This window comes from Colletotrichum higginsianum, chromosome 4 (genome assembly GCF_001672515.1).
Source record: "Colletotrichum higginsianum IMI 349063 chromosome 4, whole genome shotgun sequence".
Classification (NCBI taxonomy): domain Eukaryota; kingdom Fungi; phylum Ascomycota; class Sordariomycetes; order Glomerellales; family Glomerellaceae; genus Colletotrichum; species Colletotrichum higginsianum.
Window position 1 is genome coordinate 1,608,185 of NC_030957.1, and position 20,959 is coordinate 1,629,143.

General features: G+C 56.4%; 7 protein-coding genes across 7 annotated transcripts; 2 read left to right on the top strand and 5 right to left on the bottom strand.

Annotated features, from left to right (window-relative positions):
- Positions 1–267: 267 nt before the first annotated feature.
- CH63R_05785 (Urease) lies at positions 268–3,199 on the bottom strand (the record flags this gene model as incomplete). Its single annotated transcript, XM_018300760.1, has 5 exons — positions 268–588; positions 687–1,578; positions 1,708–2,894; positions 2,974–3,060; positions 3,179–3,199. 5 exons carry the CDS (start codon positions 3,197–3,199, stop codon positions 268–270), a joined length of 2,508 nt encoding a protein of 835 aa, XP_018158610.1.
- A 1,709-nt stretch (positions 3,200–4,908) lies between these two features.
- Positions 4,909–7,048, bottom strand: CH63R_05786 (Histone acetyltransferase subunit 3; the record flags this gene model as incomplete). Its single annotated transcript, XM_018300761.1, has 2 exons — positions 4,909–6,398; positions 6,577–7,048. 2 exons carry the CDS (start codon positions 7,046–7,048, stop codon positions 4,909–4,911), a joined length of 1,962 nt encoding a protein of 653 aa, XP_018158611.1.
- Positions 7,049–10,220: 3,172 nt separating this feature from the next.
- Positions 10,221–12,861, top strand: CH63R_05787 (3-amino-3-carboxypropyl transferase; the record flags this gene model as incomplete). The annotated part of the gene is made up of 3 exons (XM_018300762.1): positions 10,221–10,607; positions 10,661–10,978; positions 11,035–12,861. 3 exons carry the CDS (start codon positions 10,221–10,223, stop codon positions 12,859–12,861), a joined length of 2,532 nt encoding a protein of 843 aa, XP_018158612.1.
- Positions 12,862–13,509: 648 nt separating this feature from the next.
- On the bottom strand, positions 13,510–14,166 carry CH63R_05788 (CybS protein; the record flags this gene model as incomplete). Its single annotated transcript, XM_018300763.1, has 3 exons — positions 13,510–13,862; positions 13,926–13,943; positions 14,010–14,166. The coding sequence occupies 3 exons, from the start codon at positions 14,164–14,166 to the stop codon at positions 13,510–13,512; spliced, it is 528 nt and encodes a 175-aa protein (XP_018158613.1).
- A 510-nt stretch (positions 14,167–14,676) lies between these two features.
- On the top strand, positions 14,677–16,718 carry CH63R_05789 (Tyrosine--tRNA ligase; the record flags this gene model as incomplete). The annotated part of the gene is made up of 3 exons (XM_018300764.1): positions 14,677–14,918; positions 14,986–15,426; positions 15,479–16,718. The coding sequence occupies 3 exons, from the start codon at positions 14,677–14,679 to the stop codon at positions 16,716–16,718; spliced, it is 1,923 nt and encodes a 640-aa protein (XP_018158614.1).
- Positions 16,719–16,873: 155 nt separating this feature from the next.
- Positions 16,874–18,309, bottom strand: CH63R_05790 (nitrogen permease regulator 2; the record flags this gene model as incomplete). Its single annotated transcript, XM_018300765.1, has 3 exons — positions 16,874–17,631; positions 17,720–18,169; positions 18,267–18,309. The coding sequence occupies 3 exons, from the start codon at positions 18,307–18,309 to the stop codon at positions 16,874–16,876; spliced, it is 1,251 nt and encodes a 416-aa protein (XP_018158615.1).
- A 566-nt stretch (positions 18,310–18,875) lies between these two features.
- Positions 18,876–20,308, bottom strand: CH63R_05791 (Ubiquitin family protein; the record flags this gene model as incomplete). The annotated part of the gene is made up of 2 exons (XM_018300766.1): positions 18,876–19,805; positions 19,874–20,308. The coding sequence occupies 2 exons, from the start codon at positions 20,306–20,308 to the stop codon at positions 18,876–18,878; spliced, it is 1,365 nt and encodes a 454-aa protein (XP_018158616.1).
- Positions 20,309–20,959: the final 651 nt, after the last annotated feature.

Genomic DNA, 20,959 nt, shown 5'->3' on the forward strand with positions numbered 1-20,959 from the left:
GTAATGGAACAATGTTGTATTGCTTTTGGAACGAATCATGGCTCTCTCATGTGTCATTAGATGCCCCATCCTACATGTATATATGCGTACGCCCCAGCACCATATGACGCCCGCTACGCTGTGAAATGCTCCTCTCGACCGCACGCATGCTCGGACTCCTATCATGACCTCTTTCGGTCCCCGACTATCACTTCCCTGCTGCCTTCGCGTCACGAACACGCCGCCCCGTCACTTGGGGATCATACACTATCTACAACCCTCCCCCACTCAGTATACGTAAAATGTCTGCGTCAAAGGCAGCGTCTCTGCGGGTGCCGCCTCGCACACGACGCCGTCGGCCTCGACGACATAACTCTCTGGGTCGACGCGCATCTTGGGCATACTGTCGTTGAAGCGCATATCCTTCTTGCCGATGTTGCGGCATCCCTTGACGGCCTCGACGCGTTTCCGGAGACCATAGGACGCGATGGCGCCCGAGCTGATGGAGGCTTCCGAGACGAAGAGCACCGACGTCGCGGGAACGAGGGGCGCGAACATAGGCCGCGCGATGATGGGCTGGACCGTCGGAATCGACGCGTTGGGGTCGCCCTGTGGGAGGGGTTTCTTTGGTTAGTGCCGTGGCCGTCGACGGCGAGACTGGCGGGGTGAGGTGGGAAGAGGGGAGAGAGAGAGGAGCGGCTACTGACCATTTGTGCCGAAGCGATGAGGCCGCTCTTAATAACCAACGTCGGCTTCGTGCCGAACCAAGCCGGGTCCCAGACGACCAGGTCGGCGAGCTTGCCAACCTCGATGCTGCCGACAAGATGGCCGAACCCCTGCGCAATGGCCGGATTGATGGTGTACTTGGACACGTACCGCTTGACGCGGAGGTTGTCGGCGCCAGTCCCCTCGTCCTCGGCAAGGAAGCCGCGCTGCACCTTGTTCTTGTGCGCCGTGTTCCAGGTACGGAGGATGACCTCGCCGCAGCGGCCCATGGCCTGCGAGTCAGACGACATCATGCTAATGGCGCCGAGGTCGTGGAGCACATCCTCGGCCGCGATGGTCTCGGCGCGGATGCGTGATTCGGCAAAGGCCACGTCCTCAGGGATGTTCTTGGACAGGTGATGGCACACCATGAGCATGTCGAGGTGCTCGTCGAGCGTGTTGCGCGTGTAGGGGCGTGTGGGGTTCGTCGAGGACGGCAGTACGTTGGGGTGCTCGACGACGGAGATGATGTCAGGCGCGTGGCCGCCGCCGGCGCCCTCGGTGTGGTAGGTGTGTATGGTGCGGCCGGCGAAGGCATTGATGGTGGACTCGACGAAGCCGGACTCGTTGAGCGTGTCGGTGTGGATGAGGCACTGCACGTCGAGCTCGTCGCACACGCTGAGGCATGTGTCGATGGCAGCCGGTGTCGTGCCCCAGTCTTCGTGGAGTTTGAGGCCGCAGGCGCCGGCGAGGACCTGTTCTCGCAGGGCCTCGGGCGCCGAGTCGTTGCCTTTTCCGGTGATGCCGATGTTCAACGGCAGCATGTCGCAGGCCTGGAGCATATCGCGCATGTAGTTCTTACCAGGGGTGCATGTCGTCGCGCATGTGCCAGCGCTGGAAGGGTTGTTGAGGGTGTCAGTTTGGTCCGATGTGTGCGATGATGTGCTAACTGACTGACTGAACAGGGCAGGTGGAGAAAGAGAGAGAGAGAGAGAGAGAGAGAGATGTGGGAGACTATCTTACCTAGGACCAGTACCGCCGCCCAGCATCGTCGTGATGCCCGACGCGATGGCCTCGTTCGCTTGTTGAGGGCAGATGAAGTGGATGTGTGAGTCGACGCCGCCGGCTGTGATGATCTTACCCTCGCCGGCCACGACGTCGGTACAGCTGCCAACAACCATGTTGGGCGTCACGCCGTCCATGACGTCCGGGTTGCCGGCCTTCCCGATCCCCACAATCATGCCGTCCTTCACTCCAATGTCGGCCTTGTAGATGCCCGTCCAGTCGACGACGAGCGCGTTGGTGACAACCATGTCCAGCGTCTCAGCGTCCGGTCGCCCCGTCGCCTGGCCCATGCCCTCTCTCAGCGTCTTCCCGCCACCGAACTTGCACTCGTCGCCGTACACGGTGAAGTCCTTCTCGACCTTGATCCATAGGTCGGTGTTCCCCAGGCGGATGATGTCGTCGACGGTGGGGCCGAACATGGTCGCGTATGCCGCGCGCTCCATCTGGTACGCCTCGGCAAAGTCCATGATGGCCTCAGGCTCTGGAGCGTGGGCAAAGCCGGCCAGCTGGAGCTTCTCGACAATCTCGCTCGCGCGCCACAGCTCGACGCCGCCCGAGGCGAGACGGTTGCCGCCGCGGAGGACTCGGTTGCCGCCGATCTCAACGAGGGTCACCGTCTTGACGTCGCCAGGCTCGAAACGCACCGATGTGCCAGCGGGGATGTCTAGGCGGTAGCCATACGACTTTTCCCGGTCGAACTCGAGCTGCGGGTTCGTCTCAATGAAGTGGTAGTGCGAGCCGACCTGGATGGGGCGGTCACCCTTACTCTTCACCCTGAGACGGATACGCTTCCGCGTCCCGTTGAGCGTCACCTTGCGGGCGGCGGTGACGACGGCGCCGGGGGCCCGCTTGGGCTCGTAGGCGGCGGCCTCGGGCACGGCGAAGAGGTCATTGCTTGGCACGGGGAGGAAGCTGCCGTACAGAGCACGGGCGAGATCCCCGTCGTCCGTGGCGATGGGGTTGTGGACCGTCACGAGGTAGGTCCCCGAGGGGAATGTGCCCTCGACCTGAATCTCGTGGAGGGTGCTGCACACGGAGGGGAGCACATGACGCCGGCCCAACATGGTGGCACCCAGGCTCATGAGGTCAGCGACAGTGTGGTTGCCATCGCGGATGAGCTCTTGCAGATTGCTTGCGATCAATGCCTTTTCAAGGGTGAAAAACGGTGTTAGTGCCAGCGGACTCAGACGACGGCGACGACACCACCAAGGGGGGGTTTTATACCGTTGCTTCCGAGTGGTTCAACTTGACGCCCCGGGCGAGCCGCCGCTGTGCTATGGAGCCCAATTGAGAGATGACGAGCTTATCGAGCTGTAATCACCATGGACCTCGTTAACACTGTTGTTGCGGTTCACCCAAAATACGCCAAGACGACAGGGATGTACGTGTAAGAGGGTTTACACGGGTGCGAGATAGTAGGAGTACAGACCTCTTTGGGTACGAGATGCATCCTGGCGGGAATCAGTAAACTCCTTTAAGCCAGACTTTCTCTCAGTGAGCGTTGCAAGTATGTTGACGGGAAGAGGAATTAGAGATTAAAGGTTTTGGGAGGGCTTTGGCGGCGCCGGAACGGGGACAGAGAGGGAGAGAGGCATAGTCCTGATAGTGAGCGGCCGCTGAGCGCGCTCACGCCCGCGCCCGCGCCCACCCTCGGGCCTGGACCGGCGGCCACAAGAAAAAAAGTGGGATGATGATAAGAGGCACTGGCCGACACCTTGGGGGGATACGTTCCTCGTTGCGATAGAGGCTTGATTGGCCTTCGACTACCCCGCACAGGGAAGGTCCCTGGGTGAAGGGCATCCGAACCACCAATGCAAGCCTCTCGGTTGTCTAATAGGCATTACGTCCAATTTTAGGCGATAAGCAGCTAGCTACCTAGGTAAGGTAAGTACGGATAATTGGCGAGCGAGCTGTCAATTCCACGCCGGTTCCCACCGAGCCCGCAAAAACCCGCAGAGCCCGCTTGGGGGCTGCTTCTCCGGACTTTTCCCCGACATCACGGATACATATTACCAGCACTCAGCCCCAGTGAACCACACTCTTCCTCCTCCTCCTCCTCCTCCTCCTCCTCAGCTCACATCGAGCCCCACGGAGCGAGAACCAACCATGATGTAGCAGTCTCCTTGTCTTGGCCCGGAGGCGAGTTGATCTGTCAGCCAGCAAAGCAGTAGGAATGAGGACAGTAACATCTGGCGGCGCACGCTGACGCAGTGATACTCAACCGTAGGAAGCAGCTACACCCCGAAAGGCTCCTGCGCGCATCAGATCGGGCGCAGCGCCTTCTTGTTGATCAAATAAGATTGAGATAGAAGTTGGCCCTTTCGTCTATGAGAGAGTGGACATGAGTTGGGGCGGAAGTCAACCATAGAGGCAGTCCCAGTCCCGGCCGTTCATGGTTGCCTGCCTGGTTTGTAGAAGTCCCAATTGAAATAGCCGGACGTGTTCTTGGACAGCTAAGTCGGTCAGAGCAAAAGTGAGGTTTGACCATGTTTCCCGGAGGATAAAGAGGAGGGACGCGTACTCTCTGAGTGGTGGTCATCACTGCCTCGTTAGGTAGGTGGGCGTTGTCGACTTTGGCGTGTTAAACATGTAAATTTCCAGACTTAGACCGGAGCGCCTGGTCTCACAACGAGTCCAAAGCCACTGCCTCCTGCATATATTAACGTTCTACATTCCTTTCGGCCATAGCAAGTAGAAACTGAGTCGATGCCTAAAGCAAATGCTGTCTATAACGACACTGTGTAGGGGGTTTAAAGATTCTTCTCCCAATCTAAATAGTACCACTGACTGAAAGCTGTCATCTGACTCTAAACCTTCCAGCCAGAGAGGCAATGGATTCTATAACCCTAAGTCATGCGGCAAACAATTCTTAGGAAGTTTGAATTGTAGCCCTAGAGAAGCGTACTTCTAAAATGATATCTCGGTTTCTTTATTGGCATAATCTAGCGGTGATATGGTCACCAATCGGGTTGCAATCGAGCACATCGACATGCAAACCTCCCTCCCATTCCCAACGCCGTCCACCGAGCCAAGCCTCAAAATAGACTTGCGCTCCAAAGCCCGCCTTCCAGAACCCAAGAACCGGCGCGAAACACGCGGCAGTGCCAGTAGTCGTAGTGTACATCATGATTGCTCGTTGTCCTCAGCACCGTCTGCCGATTACTCCTCCTCGACTTCCTCGTCCCATTGTGACTTTTCCCTCTTCATCAAGTCTGACATGACGTTCGCTCGAAAGATGGAGGAGTCGGGATCTGAGCTGCGTGGAACTTTGCCCAAGCTTTCGTCATCAAAGACTGATCCAATGGTATCGATCCAACGCTTGCGACGCTCCATCAGCGTCTTTGTCATGTCGCCAATTCCCGGTCTCGCCATACCGGCCGCGCCGCCGACGGCATGGCTGCCACCTCCCGCTCCGCCAGGACGCTTGTTCTTCTTGCTCTTGCCCATAGTGCGCGTGCGCTTCAGGTATGCAGCCTGTACTTGTGTATCGAGATCCTCGAGAATCGTTTGGTACTCTTGATGCGCCATGCGCTCCTTGACCAGTTCTGTAAGTCGGGACTTGCGTGCGCCGTTGATGAGCATCTGTTCACGCAAGCGGCCTTGCAGTAGGCGCAGCCTGGCTGCCACTTCGTCGTCGAACGCGCCGTCGTACTCGCTCTCAAAGTTGCCTTCCTGAGGAAGGAAGCCGATATGCCTGAGTTCCTGCTTGATCCGCTCGTCGACTTGCGTGTACTCCAGCTTGGGATGCGAGGCTTTCTTCCATGCCTCCGAGTTCGACTCCGGCATGAAGGATGCAGGGGGGACCGGTGGCGCCTTGTCGTCACCGAAACTCTGCTGTGGCTCTCCATTCTCCCCGTTCACACTACCGCCATTCATGGTAATGTCACCGTTGGTGACGCCGTTGACGCCCTTATCCTCGTCCGCCTGTGGCCGGTTCTCCGGTCGCATGGCTTGCATCAGGCGCGACAGCAACGGCCCGACCGAAAGCTTGTCTGTCTCGGCGACTTCGTCGTCCATGTTGTCAATCGCGCCACGGGGTTGATTAGGTGCCAATTGTTCGCGGCCGTTCAAAGGTTTATCGAGAGCCATGGCGCCATCCTCCTCTGCCCAAATCTCGGTGTAATGCTTCTTGCCCCTCTTCGGCATGTGGAAAGGTGTAACACGGTCGCCGCGCTCTCGGAGAAACGCTAGGTCTTCTTCGGCAAAGGGGCGGAAGTAGGGTTCCAAGTATGTCGAGAAGGTTGAAAAGCTGATCTGGTTCGTGGGCTTGGCACTACTGAAGTCCTTGTCCGGAGGGTCGCCAGCGATTACATCGGCCAGGTCGGTCCTGGGGAATACGGCGACCGAGTAAATCTCCTTCAACTCTTCATCGGACATACCAGAGTGTGTTGGGCGAATCTCGTAGACGGTCGGGTCGGGGAAGGTGGAGGGGTCGTCGCCGAAGGTGTGCGCGGCAGGTTGCGCCTTTTTGGGCGGCGCGCCCTCGTCTTCTGAACTCTCTTCTTCCTCCTCATTGTCTTCTTTTTTCGTCTTCTCGTCGACTTCCATTGCTGATGGTGTTGCAGGAGCGACGGGTGACAAGGAAGAACTGGCCGAGTCGCGCGAAAGCTTTCGTGGTTTAGTGGATTCCCTAAGCGGGGATGATCGTTCTGCGGCAACGGGCGAGGTCAGTACTCGAGGCAAGGTCAATACGAGGAATTACTCGTGGTGATGGGGATGAGCTCCTGGTGAGCTTCCCGCGCCCCACGAATAAACCAAGGCAAAAAAAGCGAAAGAGCACTAAGCCGCACAGGGTCGACTGAAGGGTAGTGTAATGTAGTGACCTACCAATTCCCCCTTCGTGGGGGGGTGCAAGGGTATCGGCCGCCTTTCTCTTCTTCTTGTTGGTCTTGCTGGTCTTCTTGCTATCACCCTCGGCCTTTCCGGCGGCATCAGTGCCCTCTTCGACGTCGTTGATGTATTGCTTTCGCGTGCTGGCTAGTATCCGCATGCCCCTATCGCAGAAATTGCTACGCCTATCGATGGTCTCCTGTAGACGCTGGAGGCGTGCGATCATGCCATCAAGGCTCTTGGAATCGGGCATGACGGCGTTGGACGCACCCTGATCGACCAGGTCGTCATAGTTGAGGTTGCGGAACTGCTCGACGCGGAGCTCGAGATACTCTGTATCGACGGCTTCAATGGGGGGCAAGCTCGCGGACGGAGTGATGGAGCTGGGAGTTGTGTTGCGACTCCGCTGTCGCATGGCACCGGGCCCGGCCTTCTTGCCGGTGCCCTTCTGGCTCGCAGCGGGCGGCATCGCAGGCTCCCAGTGTTTAGTCGTTTTGATTGCAGGCGAATTCTTGATGGCGTTGAAACATGCGCGTGGTCGGTGTCGAGGGCTGTGATGGATAGGGATATGTCGAAGTGTAGGTTGGGCATTTGATGTCGAGCGTCAACTAGCAGTCGACATCGCGCTGCCCTGCACGCCAAACCTGCTTACTGGATTGGTCACCGGACAGGGAAGTATGGGTCGAACAGCCCCAGCTTGTGTGTTGCACGCACCCTGGAGAGGAGGGTATACCTGCGGCGGGAGTCTGGGGGATGTACAAGTAGGTAGGTACATGTATAATGTACTTTCTCCTGTTGCTTCCAGATGTGGTACAACAAAGAAACAGCAACGCTGGGACTTGGGTGACCACCAGCGACGAACGTGTAGCAGAGTAGGTATGTAGGCACATCATTCCTCATCCATTATCGCCCTTTGGCCGAATATGACAAGCGGGGTCTCTTTCGTATCAGCACAACCCTTGAATTCTCAGTTCTATCTTGTACATGGGTCCATCTGAGCTGAGCATAAGTAGGTTCATGGTCAACGTTTTGGAGGAGAGCACCCCCCACTCTCCTATCGAGGTGCCATTACCAGGGATTCAAGCTTCGCGGATAGGTTTTCTAGACTTACAGCTTAACACATCAGAGAAATCTCCTTCTGCGCACTGGATACCGAGACCCTTCGTGCATGATATCTCCCCGCAAACCCCCAGACTTGAGTCTAGTATTCATTTGCGATTCGGGAGTCGCTTGTCTTAGTGCTCTAGGATTGCAGTTCCTGTTTTGGACCTTAATCACTTGCGAAAGCGAGCAACTAGTACAGGATCATCAAGACATTGCCATTGTCGAGGGACTACAACCCCTGGTGGTGAAGTTCTTACAGCATCTTGGAGACATATCAGCAATACAGCCCTCCAAGACACTACAAAACGAACACACACTCAAGTATCGATTTCTTGCTCGATACTGGGACCCAAGAGCATCGCCGGGCTATTTGCCTCGCAGCCAGAGAAAGGACACTATTAACATTTTGGTTACAAGCCGCCTTGACACGACACAGACTGTACTCTACAGCACTCTAGAGCCATCGAGATGGGGAAACCACTTAAATCTCAGGTCAGTGGTACGGGGCAAAGCATCTTGTGTCGGTGATCGGAACTCGGAGGACACCATGCGGTTTGCTGTTACTCACAAGTTTGGATAGTGCGATGCGAACTTCCACTTACACGACCAATAATGGTCCTCCATAGTCACCGGTTTGATAGAATTGCGTGGTTTCTGGAGCTTGAGTAAGAATTAGGGCCAGTTTTCGACACGAGACACGAATAATAACATTGGAATGGAATTACGAAGTGAGTCTCTGTTCGTCCGCAATACGCTAACATGCCAAAGTGCGCAAGACACGACAGACAGTTACATCAGTTTTCCGGTCGCCTTGTGCGGTGTGTACTGTATGAGACACCAGGCAAATACATGATTCACACAGTGTCAGGTCCAGGCCAAAAATCCATCAACCACATCACATCTGTCCTTGAATTACACCTTTCAAGCCTTCAACCGACAATCAAGGGCGCGAATGTTAATGCCGGTATATCATCAGGGTTTTTGATAAGCTCATAATTCGGCTATCATGGAGATGCACTGCCAAAGACCACCAGTTGCTAAGCTCATAGCCGTATGATGCTTACACATTCCCAAGTCAAACACACAGCTAAGCTCCTAGTTCGATATCTATCTTCGGTGAGAAGAACAGACCGTGAACAATCCTGAGCAAGGGTATAGTAAAAGAAAAGAAGAATATAGTCTGCTAGCAGGAGCGCCAGAAATGTTGCAAATATTGCCCCGAGGCATCGACTACTCCCGACAACACTTGATCACCGCGTCTTGATACCAGTGCGCATATACAGGATTTCCGAAGAAAGGGGACTATGGTGATCGTCCACAGAGGACCCACCAGAGATAATTCTCCCCGGCAAGAGGGCAAACTACTCATGCTATCGAGCTCTCGGGGTGCAGTCAATGGGGCCATGTGCCCCGGAAACCGTCTGTCATTGGCATCGTGTCCGGTCGAACCAACCCTGGACAACCTGCACTCTGCTTCTGCTGATGCGCGACGCTACGTCTATGCATGGCAACAAGCAACGACCTGGTCTAACTCTTAACAGACGAACTGCTGCTTTCCTATTGGGAAGCTTCGCTGACACTTTGGGAAATAGGAGTTCACCCTTTGAGGCTTTATTGTTTTCAATCCGTCGAGAGGCTGTGTGAGGCTGTCTTCGTGGCTGACCTGATCTTCTGAAACGAACCCCTCGAGTATCGACGACGACGACGACGTGGAGTCTACGGTTTCTTGAGCAGTTTGACACGGCTCAAAGAGACAGGGACTAGATTCCTACGTGGCATATCCTCATACATACGATGGAGTTTCAACGTGAGAGAGGCTTATCCGCGCCCCCTCACCTAACACCCCACGAGGTCGGAAGAAGAATCCTGGCTTGTCTCGCAGCTTCCCGTGCCTTTGGACACACAGAGGATTGGCGCAAGGCACGTTGGCTCAGGCGCTCCAGATTCACCAGCGCAAGTGGTTGACAACCAGATGGTTTGCCCATGTGCTCTGGTCATTGGTCGACAAGATTTGGTCCACAGGGGCCCACAGGGCCCCTAGCATGGGCCATCCGTGTTTACCTCCCACCCACGCTAGTAGAGCTCCGAGCTGGCGGGGTGTGCTCGGTTGACTATTGAGCTGCTCTTGCAGATTGTAGGCGGGGTTCTTTCTTCAGGGTCCTGGGCTGCCCAGGACAGGGCCGTCTCAACTGCAAGACTCTCCTCCAGCATTGCGGTTACCAGACGATGACAACATATCGCGCCCTCCTTTCTACTCAGTCCGCTTGTAGTTGTGACATCACCACGACGCGCGCCGCAGCCGTCCACGCCATGTAGATGCTACAAGACAACAGGTTGAGTGACCTGGGGAAAACAACGCAGTCGTGGTGACTGTAAAGCCTATATATCTCTGGCGGTATTGCTCAAGTCACGCTGGTTCCCTTGATCTTCTCCTTCTGCGTCCTCATACTCGCCCCTCTCGACTCAATTCAACTTGCAAAAAGCTACCGAAACGCTTCAACGCACCTTCTCTGCGCCTAGAGCAATGAGAGAATACCATGGCTTCTCTTGGTGGTAACATTTTACCCCTCGACCTCGACCTCAAAACGACCTTTGCTGGACTAAGCGCTGTGGCACTAAGCGGTCTGCTCTTTTCCAAGCTCCTTTCCAAAGATGATGCCGATAGCAATGGAAGCGAGGCTCCCGGCCTGTTAAAGTCCTTCCTGCTCTTCTTCTACTCCTGCTTCATCAAGCCACACAGTGGCGACAAGAAGGGCAACCAGCAAGATGCCCTTGAAAGCTTCTACAAGAAGCAAGCCGGCGCCTATGATGCAACCAGGAAAGTCCTCCTGCAAGGCAGGGAAGACATGCTTGCGCTTGTCGTAGCACAGCTGAAGGCTAAAGGCCCTAAGAAGGGCGACAAGGCCAAGCGGATCTGGGTTGATGTGAGTTGGCTGTCATGCCCCTTTACCTTCAAACTGTAGCTAACGAGATCAAGGTCGGTGGAGGAACGGGATGGAACATTGAGGCCATGTCCAGCTTCGTCAATGTCCCCGAGTTCTTCTCCAGCGTATACCTTGTCGATTTCTCCCCGTCGCTCTGTGATATTGCCCGACAGCGCTTTCAACGCCTTGGCTGGAATAATGTCAAGGTCGTTTGCGAGGACGCGAGAAAGTTCCGTCTCGAGGATTATGAAAATGATCTTCCGAGCAACCGTCTCCCTCCGCGCTCCCCAGTTCTGAGCTACTTCTCCCAGAAGCGTGCCGAGCACGGTGGTGCGGACCTCATCACAATGTCGTACAGCTTGTCCATGATTGTAAGTATCATGAGATGGCATGTTGCCCGTACTGTCGCTGACCAGAGTCGTATCAGCCTGACTACTACTCTGTCGTTGAGTCACTCACTTCACTCTTGTCTCCGGACGGCGTGTTGGGAGTGGTCGACTTCTACGTTCAATCCAAGACCGACTTCTCGTTCCGCAACTTCACAGCTGGGCTCGTCGGCCGCCATGTAAACTGGTTCCTGAGAACCTTCTGGCGCGCATGGTTCGACCTGGACCGCGTTGGTCTCGAAGCCGGTCGGCGGGACTACCTCGAGTACAAGTTCGGTTCAGTTCTCAATATTAACGCCCGCAACTACACCCTCGGTCGTATTCCGTACTATATCTGGGTTGGATGCCACAAGAAGCCCTTCTCTTCCACAAGTCTGCCCCACGAAATCATTGAGAAGATTGATGCGCTCGCCACAGAATCTCCTTACTTGTATCCCGCTAACCAGGGCGATGCCCTCACCCGTGCAATCGAGAGATCGGCACCCGAGATCCGCTCCAAGGCCTTTATGGCAGCGATTCAGAATCTGTCTGCGAATCTGCCACTTCCCTCGTTCTTCTACCAGAACCACCACTGGCGCATCTACTATGACGACCAGCTCCAGAAACACACCCAGTTCAACGATGAGTACATCTACGCCTTCACATGGGAAGACTCGCGGGTGGACGAGCGTCTCCTCAACCTCGGCTCAGACGACGTGGTGCTGGCCATCACCAGCGCTGGTGATAACATTCTTTCATATGCCATGCAGAGTCCGGCCAGAATCCATGCAGTCGATTTGAACCCCACGCAGAATCACCTCCTTGAGCTTAAGGTCGCATCTTACACCGCCCTCCCCTACGAAGACTTCTGGAAGCTGTTTGGAGAGGGCAAGCACCCCGAGTTCCGCTCGCTGCTCCTCACAAAGCTCTCGCCCCATCTGTCCAGCCGCGCATTCCAGTACTGGCTGAATAACGTCCACGTCTTCGCCAACACCAAGGGCTATGGCCTATATGATACGGGCGGCTCCCGTCATGCGATCCGTGTCTTCCGCTGGATTTCGCGCGTCTTTGGCTGCCGCGCCGCCGTCAAGGAGTTTCTTTCCACCAAGACCCTCAACGAACAACGCGAGGTCTGGCGCAACAAGATTCGTCCAGCGCTGCTCTCGAAGCTCGTTTGCAACCTCGTCGTCAGCCAGGAGAGCTTCCTCTGGGCTGCTCTCGGCGTCCCCAAGAACCAGCTCGCCATGATCGAAAATGATCACGCCGAGAGCGAGGCCGTAAAAGGTCCGGCCCCGACGGCGCGTAAGGTTCGCTCCCACGCTATCTGGCGGTACATGGTGGACACGCTCGACCCTGTCGCCGAGCAGACTCACATCGCCGCCAACAATCCGTACTACCACGTCTGCATGACTGGCGACTTCACCAGGCGCTGTCATCCTGACTACCTCTCCGAAAAGGCCCATGCCAAGCTCTCGCGCCCCAGCGCCTTTGATGGCCTCCGTATCCATACAGACGAGATTGACGAAGTCATCAACCGCATTACGCCCGGCACGCTGACCGTCGCCGTCATCATGGACAGCATGGACTGGTTCGATCCCGGCTCACCGGCTGCCGCTGCCCAGATTACGAAGCTCAACCGCGCTCTCAAAAAGGGTGGCAGGGTGCTTCTTCGCTCGTCGGCGCTGAGTCCGTGGTACATCAAGGTTTTCGAGGCGCATGGCTTCTCCCCCAAGAGAGTCGGCGCTCGTACTGACGGAGCCCTGATTGACCGCGTGAATATGTATGCCTCTTGCTGGATTTCGACGAAGGTTGAGAACCTCCCACCGCCAACCCCTGAGATGGACCGTATAGGTGGTCCTGAGATCACCAGCTTCTCACTGACAGCCTGAGGCTCGTTGATCGTGACGTCGCTTGCGTACAGAACGACTGATAGCTTCTCTTTCTATTTCATGTCACGAAACCCGGAATGTACTTGTCTTTTAGCGTTTAAGAAGAATGAGATATTACGATGCAAAGTCCATGCAGCCATAAGTTGAACTGCTGGTGTGGTATCATACCCGCTGAATTGTCCCGTTTCATGGATAATTATAGCGAGGGCGTAGGGGAATGATCGTGTCTAGGACAAACTGTGAAGCGGCCCAGCAAATGGCTAAAAAGGCCCCTAGGCAAAAAACTTTATGGGATTGAAGATCTTTTCTACGCCAAATTGAAGTAACTTTCTTCGAACCGTTTTCTTCTTTTCTGTTCATAATCAGAATGAAGATGCTCGCGCTGAAGTCGTTGACAGAGAATCCAATTTTGCCTAGTCTGGTGATTATACACTGGCCGTTCCAATTCTAAACCGTGGCGCCCCTGAATCACACATACAATACGCTGACACCAGCGTCATTATCAATTCTGGTGCTCAACAAAGCACCCCTCGCGCCACATCCAGTCACCGCGCTGCAGTAGTGGCGGTTTGTTGTCGTCAAGATATTTCGAACAACAGCTTTTTCTAGGTGCCAGCGCCCCCTAACGACAAGAAGTCCCCATCCTCTTTACGCCCTCCAGAGACGCGCGACGGCCTCGGTGACACCAACATCGCTAGTCTCGAACTCGTACAGGCCAAGGCCGACGAGGGCAGTGGCCAGGTTCAGGCTCCACATGGTGGCCTTGCGCGACTTGGGGTAGTGCTTGGTGGGGACGTAGTCGATGAGGATGTTCTGGAAGCCAGTGTGGGAGTGGATGAGGATCATGGCGCAGAGAATGGCGTCGGTCGTCGGGTTGAGGGAACCAGCGGCGAAGGGGGCGATAGTAATGGGAACCAGGCCGGCAGCGAGTAGACGGTCAAAGGTCCAGTGGTAGGAGCCGTGAGCGGGACTCGGAGGAGGGACGGGGGCGGGCTTGTTGACTAGAAATCACGGGTTAGACTTGTTTCACACCGTCGAGGTTGGCTCTCATGGCGCTGTCGTACCTCCACCGTCAATGACCTCTGTGGCATCTTAGTTAGCAACTGTTCGTTCAAACCCCTCTTGGGCAAGTGAGAATGGTGACGCACGAGGTCCGACGGGCAGCAGTTGCCTCTTGGCTGTGGTGTGGAAGGCCGCGGCTCTTGTCGAGTCCTTGACGAAGGCGGAGCGGATCGGAGCGGCCTGAGCCATACGGGCCGCAGTGGCTGTTTGCCGGAGCAGGGAGGGTCGCACAATCGAAGCCATGGTGATCGCAGGGGTTCACGATGCGGGTTCAATTGGGAAGATGTTCGTAGGAGAGGGGGTCAGACTCGTTGTTTGGAGGCTTGGGCAGGAGGAAGAGGTTCTAAGTGCCGGAATCGATGATGTCCACTTAGCCGAGGGTATCAGACTAACTGGGCAAGGTACTTGGATCGCAAACACAGGCGTCTGACATTCAAAGTACTATGATTGGCTGACTGCAATCCGGATCTCCACGTGATTCTTCGATCGAGTGGTAGCCGGTCATCGGCGCAACGTAGATGCGCGATTCTCTTATCGTGCATGCGATAAGGGAAATTTCTGGAGCTCGAGTGAGTTGCGCAACAGCTTCGGGTTTGGGAGGTTGTGTCAATTGAGTACGGGGCTGTTGTCGATCTTCGACATCCGAGTACATCGTTGCAACTGTTTTCTCTCTTTCGTAGTCGTTCCTTTTCAGATGTGTTGATAAGGCGAGAGATTCATCATTTCACACAAACACACACAAAACAACCCGTCATGTCGTCGACGTTGGTGTCCCGCCTCCCCGAGCTGCGGCGAAGCATCTGCAGACGATGCGCCGGGCTCTCAGTAGTCCAATTGCAGCAGAACCGACCCAGGTGGATATCCCAAGGGGTAGTGGAAAAGCGCGAGATTGGAGAAACGGAGTGGGCGAAGCGCGCCGCGGCTATCAAGCAGGGTGATGCCCAGAATATTTGGGACATCTTTGAGGAACGAGGTTATATCAAGGACGTCGCAGGGTGAGTCTTCACAGCGCCATCGCCGCCGCTGCCCTTGGAGGCAGACTTGCTGACCCGTGCGCTACAGACGAACACCACAAGTCAAAGAGCTCCTACGAACCAAACGAATAGGCGCATACGTCGGAGTCGATCCGACGGCAGAGTCCCTCCACGTCGGCCACCTACTCCCCTTCATGCCCCTTTTCTGGATGTACCTCCACGGCTACACCGCTGTGTCGCTGGTTGGTGGTGCAACGGGCAGGATAGGCGATCCGACGGACCGCTTGAAAACCCGCGAGGTCATGGCAAACAGCGAGGTGTCGATGAACATCACAAAGCTCCACTACCAGCTTAAAAAGCTTTGGGCCAATGTCGAGGCGCTCGGGCGCAAGTACGGCACGCAGCCTGACTGGGCGGCCAAGAGGCATCTCGTCAACAACAACATGTGGTGGCAGGGCTTACCGATGTACGATGTCATGAAGAGGCTGGGCCGCTACATGCGGTTAGGGCCAATGCTCAGCCGTGATACGTGAGTATCTTGGGCTACCCCTCCCCGGCTACATCTCTGATAATGTTAATAGCGTCAAAAACAAGATGGAAAAGGGCGACGGCATGTCCCTTGCGGAATTTATTTACCCCTTGATGCAGGGGTGGGACTTCTGGCATCTGTACTCCAAGCTGGGTGTGCAGATGCAGATCGGGGGATCTGACCAGTTTGGCAACATCGTGACGGGTATCGAGGCTGTCAAGACGATTCGGTCTTCGGAGGAGAACCCCTATGTGAGGATGCCCGAGACCTGGAAGGATGATCCCATCGGCTTCACCGTGCCCCTCCTGACAGACAGCGCGGGCGCCAAATTTGGCAAGAGCGCCGGCAACGCCGTCTGGCTCGACCCTTTCAAGACCAGTGCCTTCGACCTATACGGATACTTCGCCAGACGGCCCGACAACGAGGTCGAGAGGCTGCTCAAGCTCTTCACTTTCCTGCCGATGGCCAACATTCAGCGGTTGATGGCTGAGCACGCCCAAGACCCGCCCAAGAGAATCGCCCAGCACACCCTCGCCTTCGAGGTTCTGTCACTGGTTCACGGCGCCGACGTCGCCATCCGGGAACAGCAGCAGCATCAGTTTATGTACAGCAAAGGCGGTAACTCCGCGCAGATCGCCGCCGCCGCCGCTGCCACCGCCAACACACCGGGTGCGGGAGACGACATGGCCCCTTACAAGGCCGTCGAGGGCCAGCCGACGACGCTGAACAACGCCCCCAAGATGGATATACAGCTCCCCGAGGACCTCATCTACAATCAAGGCATTGCTCGCATTCTCTACGCCGCGGGTCTGGCGTCATCCGTCAGCGATGGCCACCGCATCGCACGCGCAGCGGGCGCTTACGTCGCCGCGGCGCCGGGCAAGGACATGCGCGGCCTCGTCCCCGGCAATCTCGACTGGACGCCTGTCAAGCTCTGGTTTCCCCAGGATGTGCCCAAGTTCCTCATTGACGGGCGCGTGCTTATCCTCCGCAAGGGGAAGCACAATGTGCGTATCATCGAGGTCGTAAGCGACCAAAGCTGGCAAGAAAGCGGCAGGTCATACCCCGGCGAGCCGTTCAAGGGTAAGACGCGCGTGCTGCTGAACCAGCTCAAGGAGGTCGCTGCCGCCGAGGGCCGCAAGCTGTCGCGCAGCGCCCTTGAGCAGATGGTCAGAGAGAAGATGGCCGCCGAGGAGGAGGAGGTCGCCGTCGCAAACAACCCGGATATCAAGTTCCCCACCAAGAGCGAGCGACGGCAGCAGGCATCTGGGGAGGGCCACAAACCGCAGTAGGTGAAGAGTCGGGACCTCGTTAGTGAAAACTTGACGCCTCACACGATACCATGTACATACGTCTCTGTACAACGATCTGTATACTACTACACTAGAACAAATGTAAAACAGCATTTTCATCGCGGCCCTTTCTGCTTGTGACCGTCACGGTTTCCTCAGCGATAAAACACCGTCAGGTCCCCGCTCGGTACCGGCAGGCTCTTGAGCTTCTCCATAATCTCGCCGTCCGTGAGGTTCTTCTCCGTGATGATCTGGTCAAACGGGTGACACCCGTCTGTGTACTGCTGCAGTGGGTCGCCGCCAGCCTTAGGCCGGGCCTGGCCCGTCGCCAGCGCCGCCAGGTACTGCTTCGAGACGACGTACTTGTGCACGCGGTATAGACACCCCTTGATGACACCGAACTGCACCAGCCTCCTGACGTCGACGTACCGCAGCACGTCGAAGCCGGCTTCCTGGTGTGCCCGCAGCCACTCCATGACGCTCTTACCGACGCAGAAGCTCGTCATCAGCTTGATGAGCATGAAGCTGCTCACGCGTTGGCGGGCATGGATGCACACGTAGGCGGCGCACTCGTCGACGATGCCGTCGCGGTCGGCGACGAAGTCGTGGATGCCCGGGCGCGGCGCGTAGCAGGACCCGAAGAAAAACATGTCGAGCAGCAGGACGGTGTCGTAGTAGAGAAGGTGACGAAGGGCGAGGGTGGCCAGGTCGAGCGAGACGTCAGCGAGCCAGGCGATGCGGCGGACGTCGTTGACGCCGTCAATATGAGCGACGACCTTTTGCATCGTCAGGTCCCAGGTCTGATCGACGATCTCGGCGAACTTCATCTTGGCGACGGGGACGTGCCAGCCCCGGACTTGGGGTGGGCTGGCGTGGTGCGGGAAGAGCTTCATATTGATCGTATTTGCGTCGTCTTCAGGGTACTCGTCAGAGAGAGTGGGAGAGAGAGAGAGAGAGAGAGGACAGCCTCGGGTAGTTGGAGATAACGTCAAAGGACTTACCGACGGGAATCATGCACTCGCCATAGTTGTTCAGATCCTCCTTGACAATCTCTAATAGACTCTCGATCGGCCTTCTCTCCCCTCCGCCGTTCCCGCCACCGTCCTCCTGGCTGAGATACTCGTTCTGCTTCTCCATCTCTTTGAAGGTGACGGCCAACCGCCTCACGACTGGCTCGTACTGCGCCAGGTCCGCATCGACGTCCAGCACGAGTCCGAAATTAAAGATGAACTCGTTGCGCTGGTACTTTTGGTGCGGGATCAGCACGGGGAAGCCCAGCACGGCGTACTTGCCCTCCGGGTCCTGTACCGTCATGTACCGGTTGAAGAAGGCCTTGCGCGGCACGATGTACTCCTGCATTACGTCCCAGTCAATCAGTGGCGGCTTCGCCGTCGCCGCGCCGGAGGAGGCCGTGATGCAGCCCGGCGGCGACTGGGCCACGATGTGTGGGCCTGCGAATGGCGGTTAGTGACGAGACCACAGTGAGCGAGGTGGGATGAGAGATTGAGATGGTTTTCGGCGCGCGGAGAAGGTCTGCTCCTCACTTACCCTCCCTGGGGAAGAACCTAGCATAGAAGATGCCTTGGATCATGACGGCTACATCTTACTCGAACAAGTGATGATAGTGAATGCGTTGCTGGCTTCAAACCATCGACGTTGATGGAAGGGGGGTTGAAGTGTTGAATTTGGAAACGTAGCGGCGCACGTTTTCTGGCTGGTCTAGGCAATCGCCCCATAACCCATAACCCATAACCTAATACATCGTACATCTTAGGTAGCATGGGATCCGTACAACAAACACGTCAGGGAACTGTAAAGGAAATTGACCATCACCCTTCCCGTGATTCAAATAACGGTTAGAGTGTGTAGACTGATTACTCAGTAGCAAGGTTGAAACACACGAGTCTGCTCATCAGATAAAACACCCTAAAGCGACTCAATGTAAGATGTGTCATAAACATCATGCCTGGTCAATTTTCCTATTGTCTCGAAAACCGCCAGAACCAAAGTTCCAGGCAAACTAAGTGTGGTATGTGCGTCTTCCCCGACCAATCCATCAGCTATTAATCACGCGCCATCTCACCAGAAAGACGCAAATCGTCTCCCTCTCCGTGTCTCGTGTCATGAATCTCTCGCATCATGCATCGAAAACCATAATCAGCCGCTAAGAAGATGCTCAATAGCGCCTTGCACGCTTCCACCACTGCGGCGCAGGGCCGCCACGTTTCTATCAAAATCGAAAAAGCCCATGTCGTTGAGCTGGCGCAGTTGCTCAGCATATCGTTCTTCGGGAGGGCGGTTGTCCGGGGGGGCGGGAGAGCCTCCACCGGCAGCGCCGCCTTGACCGAGACCCCACATGTTCATCATCTGCTGCATCATCTCGGGGTTGATCTGGCCGAAAGGAGAACCAAAGGGGTTTGCCGGGACCTGGCCTTGACCCTGGGCCGCGTTCTGGCCCTGGGCCGCATAAGGAGGCGGAGCGAAGAGTGCAGCGAAAGGGTTGGCCGGAGGCGGGCTTGATGTAGCATTCGCGCCCTGCTCCCCCGTCGCCGCTCCCGTCGTCCCAGTAGCACCTGCACCTGCACCTGCCGGAGCCTGCGCGTTGCCCCCGGTTGCCGCGCCGGCACCAGGGGTGGCTCCGGGTTGCTGAGGCGCAAAGGGACTGCCAGGACCAAACAGCGCACCGAGGTCGCCAAGCCCCTCCATACCGCCGAGACCCGGCATACCCGGGAGACCTCCAGGGAAGCCGAAGGGAGCGGCGTTGTTGGTGTTGGCACCAGCTGCTGCAGCCTCAGCAGGTGTGGTGTCGGTTGTGCCAGGCGCCGGGAACGCGGCGTTGCCACCTCCTCCGGCCATATTGCGCTGCATTCTCATGACATTGCGGAGCATGTCCGGGTTGGTCATCATTTGGCGCATGAAAGGCGACTGAATGATCTCTCGAGCATTGGGCACGTTGCGCAAGTGGGGGTTGCTCTGGATCATATAGTTGATGAAGTCTGGGTTGTCGAGAGCGGCGTTCATGGTCTGGAGCATGGAGGGATCGGAAAGCATCTGGGCCAGCTGGTCGTCGGATGGCGGGGCACCCATCTGCAACACGCAATGTTAGCCGAAGCCCTACAGAACAGGCAAGTCGCCGTCGTCTCGCAAGCACTTACGCCTCCGTCGGCCCCAAAAGTCTCGCGACTGGGCAGATTGATGTGACCGGCGTATCTGGCTCCAGTCAGGCCAGCGAGGATGTTGTTCGCGGTGCCGGCAGCCATGTTGGAAGGCACGGCAGGGGCAGCGGGTGTTGAGGCTGTAGCGGCTGGTTGAGGCGCCGGGTTGCTGGCGGCGCTCTTAACCATGTGAATGGTGTTGTTGGGCTTGATCTTGTAGGTGCCTAGGGTGTCGTCGTTCTTCATGACGCGGCCAGAGTAGATGAGGCGCTGGCGCTCGACGGGGACGTTCTCAAAGTCTTGGCCGGCCAATTTGGTCTTGAGGTCCAACACGGAGGCGGACTCGGGCATGGTGATGGTATGATTGCTATCCTGTCCCGTCTTCACCTTGAAGGTGACCTGGGCATCACCGGTGCCCTCTGTGTTGTCGGCCATGACCTCGTCTGGTGCGTGGGTATGATCGATGGAAGCGGGTGCTGGATATGAAGTAATCGTGTTAGGTGTCGTGATGCGACGATGAATGCTGCAACGTCAAGAGCTCAGGAACGGCTCGCGGATGCAGAGAAGGAGGAGGAAGGGGGAGAGATGTTGTAGGAGAAGAGAGGAATATGTTGGGATTCTGGAGCAGGAGGATGAAATGCAAGATCAAACCAGGATAAGGCCGGAGTAAATCAGGCAGGTAGAAGACGGTAGGTGGCCGTTCGGTAGCTGCGGTTGCGGACGCGGGATTGGATGTCAGTCGTTGGTGACGGTGGGCTCCAGTGATGGAGTCGGGAGGGGCAACTGAACGAGACCCTGCTGCTGTTATCCGTAGTGCATGCCAGTCTTGCCGCTGTGCTCTGCGGTGACTTGGAAGGACTGTAACATTATGCAGGTGTACAGTGTACATAATCACGGCGGTCCCCTACGATTGGGAACTGATTGAATTCGACCCATTCGCCGCAGCGCCCTAACGCTGGTATTGGGGCTATTGCCTGGAGGTACCTACCAATATGGGTACCTTCTACATAGGTACTCACCCAGTGTACCTACCACCTAGGGTCTCCAAAGCATGTTGCGTAACACACAAACTAGGTAGGTAGGTTC